Source organism: Plectropomus leopardus, chromosome 21 (assembly GCF_008729295.1).
Source record: "Plectropomus leopardus isolate mb chromosome 21, YSFRI_Pleo_2.0, whole genome shotgun sequence".
NCBI classification, from domain to species: Eukaryota; Metazoa; Chordata; class Actinopteri; order Perciformes; family Serranidae; genus Plectropomus; species Plectropomus leopardus.
The window spans coordinates 7,044,593-7,047,592 of NC_056483.1; the positions used below are offsets into that span (position 1 = coordinate 7,044,593).

At 42.1% G+C, this 3,000-nt stretch overlaps 1 protein-coding gene across 1 annotated transcript; it reads right to left on the bottom strand.

Moving 5' to 3' along the window:
• Window positions 1–1,131: 1,131 nt before the first annotated feature.
• On the bottom strand, window positions 1,132–2,769 carry sox32 (SRY-box transcription factor 32). The gene is made up of 2 exons (XM_042510761.1): window positions 2,428–2,769; window positions 1,132–1,817 (listed from the first exon to the last, which is right to left on the bottom strand). The coding sequence occupies exons 1-2, from the start codon at window positions 2,729–2,731 to the stop codon at window positions 1,132–1,134; spliced, it is 990 nt and encodes a 329-aa protein (XP_042366695.1). The 5' UTR covers window positions 2,732–2,769.
• Between the last annotated feature and the right edge of the window lie 231 nt (window positions 2,770–3,000).

Below are 3,000 nucleotides of genomic sequence, written 5' to 3' on the forward strand. Positions count from 1 at the left end.
TTAATATTAGTTGATGTGTAAGTTAATTGTTAATATTTTTGTTTTGTCATTGCAGAGCTTAAACCAAACACACACACACACACACAGTGGACATTTAAATTCCTGCCTTTGACATCAATCTGCTCTGCTGCAAATGGACGCCTGCTGACTGCTTCCCCATCCTGAGTGTTTCTGCACATCAGGACCTGCTCCCTGTGTAGATATAAACGGCTTTTTCTAAGGTAAGGAAAACACAACGATTCTTACTGTCAGGTGATTGTACACTTAAGAAATCATTGTGTTATATTCCATTTTTGCCAGTATATTCTCCTAAATCCCACAAACTGGACCTTTAAATGTGTTTACCAGTTCATTAGTGCATTCTGAACAATGTATTAAAATGTTATATTTCTTTATAATTAAAGCAAATGTGGCCCAAATTTGAAACAACAACAACAACATAAACATGTATTCATGATTTTACAGCTTTGGCATAATGCAAAAATAGAGTCAATGTGTTTGATGTCATTGGTGGAAACCAATGATTATGTAACTTAAATGAAATAAATGAAAAATGTGAAATATACAGTTGAAAATTCAGAATAATGTAAACATCCAGGCTGTCAAATAAAATGGAATTAAATTATAAAAATATAATATAATATAATATAATATGATTTATATTAATGTTGTAAGTAATCACATAATTAATATATATAATAATTCAATCAGAGCAATTAAATATAATTGATAAATAATAGTACATGTTTACAAAATAAACAAAAATTGTCTACTAACTCCAGGGAGCAAAAATGAGTATACTTTTGGTTTTTAATGCATTGACTTTGCCCGTCCTCTTTAAAATCTGTCTCAGAGTGGCCTTTTAACACCTGGTATATGAAAAATTATATTTGTTTTTTAAATGTTTTAGTCTGTTAAACTTGTCTTTTTTGTCTATTTTTAATGTTAATTAAGACATAAACACTGCAGGTTGAATTAATTATTTATTGATACATAATATTACAGTGGAAGACAGTACAGCAGCTATTTATGAAAACAAGTTGCCAAGAAACAAAATATACAATATACACACTGTGGAAATCAAATAATACACTAATTTAATTTCAATAAATACACCAGTTATTAGTCGTTTCATGACAGCGAGCGTTCCTCTCTGTGGCTGCTCTGCTGATGGTAGCTGCTGGGATCCACTGACTCCGGCCTGTGAGGGCTTGGACCCAGGTACTGTTCAAACTCGCTGCGGTCCAGATCGTACAGCATGTCCAGCTGGACCTGTTCCAGGTAAAACTCCAGTGAGGGTCCTGCAGGGCACAGCAGACCCCCGTGAACCCTGCTGGACTCGCCCTGATCTACATGGGGACCTGCGGCGCTGGAGAAACCGTACTGCATGTGACAGTTCTGACTGTTGAAATACATCTGAGGCTCTGCAGAGTACGCAGGCGGGCTCGGGTACCCCACAGGCTTGTTTGAGAAAACGTCTGCTGCTGCTGCGTCTGGAAAAACTGGATTGTTTGAGTAGCTGCTGTGCAAAGGGGTGAAGTTAGATGGAGAGTTTGAGAAAGCAGGTGTGCTTGGGTAGGATTGCTGCTGGTTCTGGAGCAGGTAGGTGAGGTTGTACGGCATGGGGAAGCCGGAGCTGCAGAGCGAGGAGTGAGGAACCTCTGCACCCGGAGATTTGGAGCTCTTCTTCAGCTGCCTCCTCCTGCGGGGACGGTACTTGTAGTTGGGATAGTCGATGGTGTGCTGGACTCTGAGGCGCTCTGCTTCCTGCATGTATGGGCGCTTCTCCACCAGGGACATGGCCTTCCACGTTTTTCCTGCAGGAACACTTTGAGTTAATGATCTGAACAGTCGCTGGTCTTTAGCTGCAAAATATGTCTCAACTTAATGTACCAATGAGGAATGGACGCAAAATGACCAAAAAAGAGATGCAAATTGCACAAATTTGCTACAAAAAAATGTGAAAAGGACCACAAAGACATGAAAAGGACCTGCAAAGAGACACCAAATAACTGCAAGAACAGGCAAAACAACCACAAAGAGACACAAAATGAGCAGAGAAAGACCATAAAAAGAGATGCAAAGGAACTGCAAAGAGATGCAAAATCAATACAAATCCATAAAACGACAGAAAAAGGCACAAATTGGCACAAAAAAAGACAAAACCACAAAAAAATTTCATAACAACTACATAAAAACTACAAAAAAGAGGTAAAACTTGCTCCTGTGCGGGAGAGGTGGTGGGGCCTTTCGCATATCTGTGCCCAGGGGCCCATTATCTTGTAATACCCCCCTGCTCATTTAGCAAATTGACTTAAAAGTAAAGTTAATCAACATTTTATGCTACTGAGCTCTATTTAAGCAAGATTATGATGGTTTTCCCCATATAAGACTAAGAAATATTAATTAAAACGCTCAGTCTCTTACCGAGTATTTTGCTCAGATCCGTGTTCTCCAGGTCTGGGTTCAGCTGTGCCAGCCTCCTGCGCTCCTCTTTTGTCCAGATGATGAAGGCGTTCAGGGGCCTCCTGACTCTCTGCTGTGCGGACGCAGACTTGGCCTCGGGGCTGGTGCAGCTGGAGTCTGAGTTCACGGACAGCGGGCTGGAGGGCCTCGAGCTCGGGGAGCGCTCCTCGGCCGTCGGCTCCCCGTCCACAGAGTCCTCGTTGTCGAACATGGGCTCTCTGTTTGCGCAAAGCTGGAAAGCAGCGGGGTCGTGGTTGAAATGCATGTTTACAGAGCGATGTTTTGGGCTGCAGGCCGCTGTCATTCCGCTGGGGATGCTCAGTGACGGATATATGTGGGCGCTCCACCAATGGGAGGCCAGGAGGAGTGGATTTAAGGTGTGAATTCCAGGTGTTTTCTCGGGTCGGTGATAGGCCCAGCTGACGCCTCAAATCAACGATCTCACGAAACTTTAGATGGACAAGAGACGCGAGTCTGCGTAAACTCAAATTTGGCTTTTATATAACAATGAGGTCGTAACAGTCACATGAACTT

Coding starts and splice junctions, on each gene's coding strand:
- sox32 (XM_042510761.1), bottom strand. CDS start 2,731: ATGCATTTCAACCACGACCCCGCTGCTTTCCAGCTTTGCGCAAACAGA. Junction 1,818..2,427: donor GGATCTGAGCAAAATACTCG/GTAAGAGACTGA, acceptor GTGTTCCTGCAG/GAAAAACGTGGAAGGCCATG.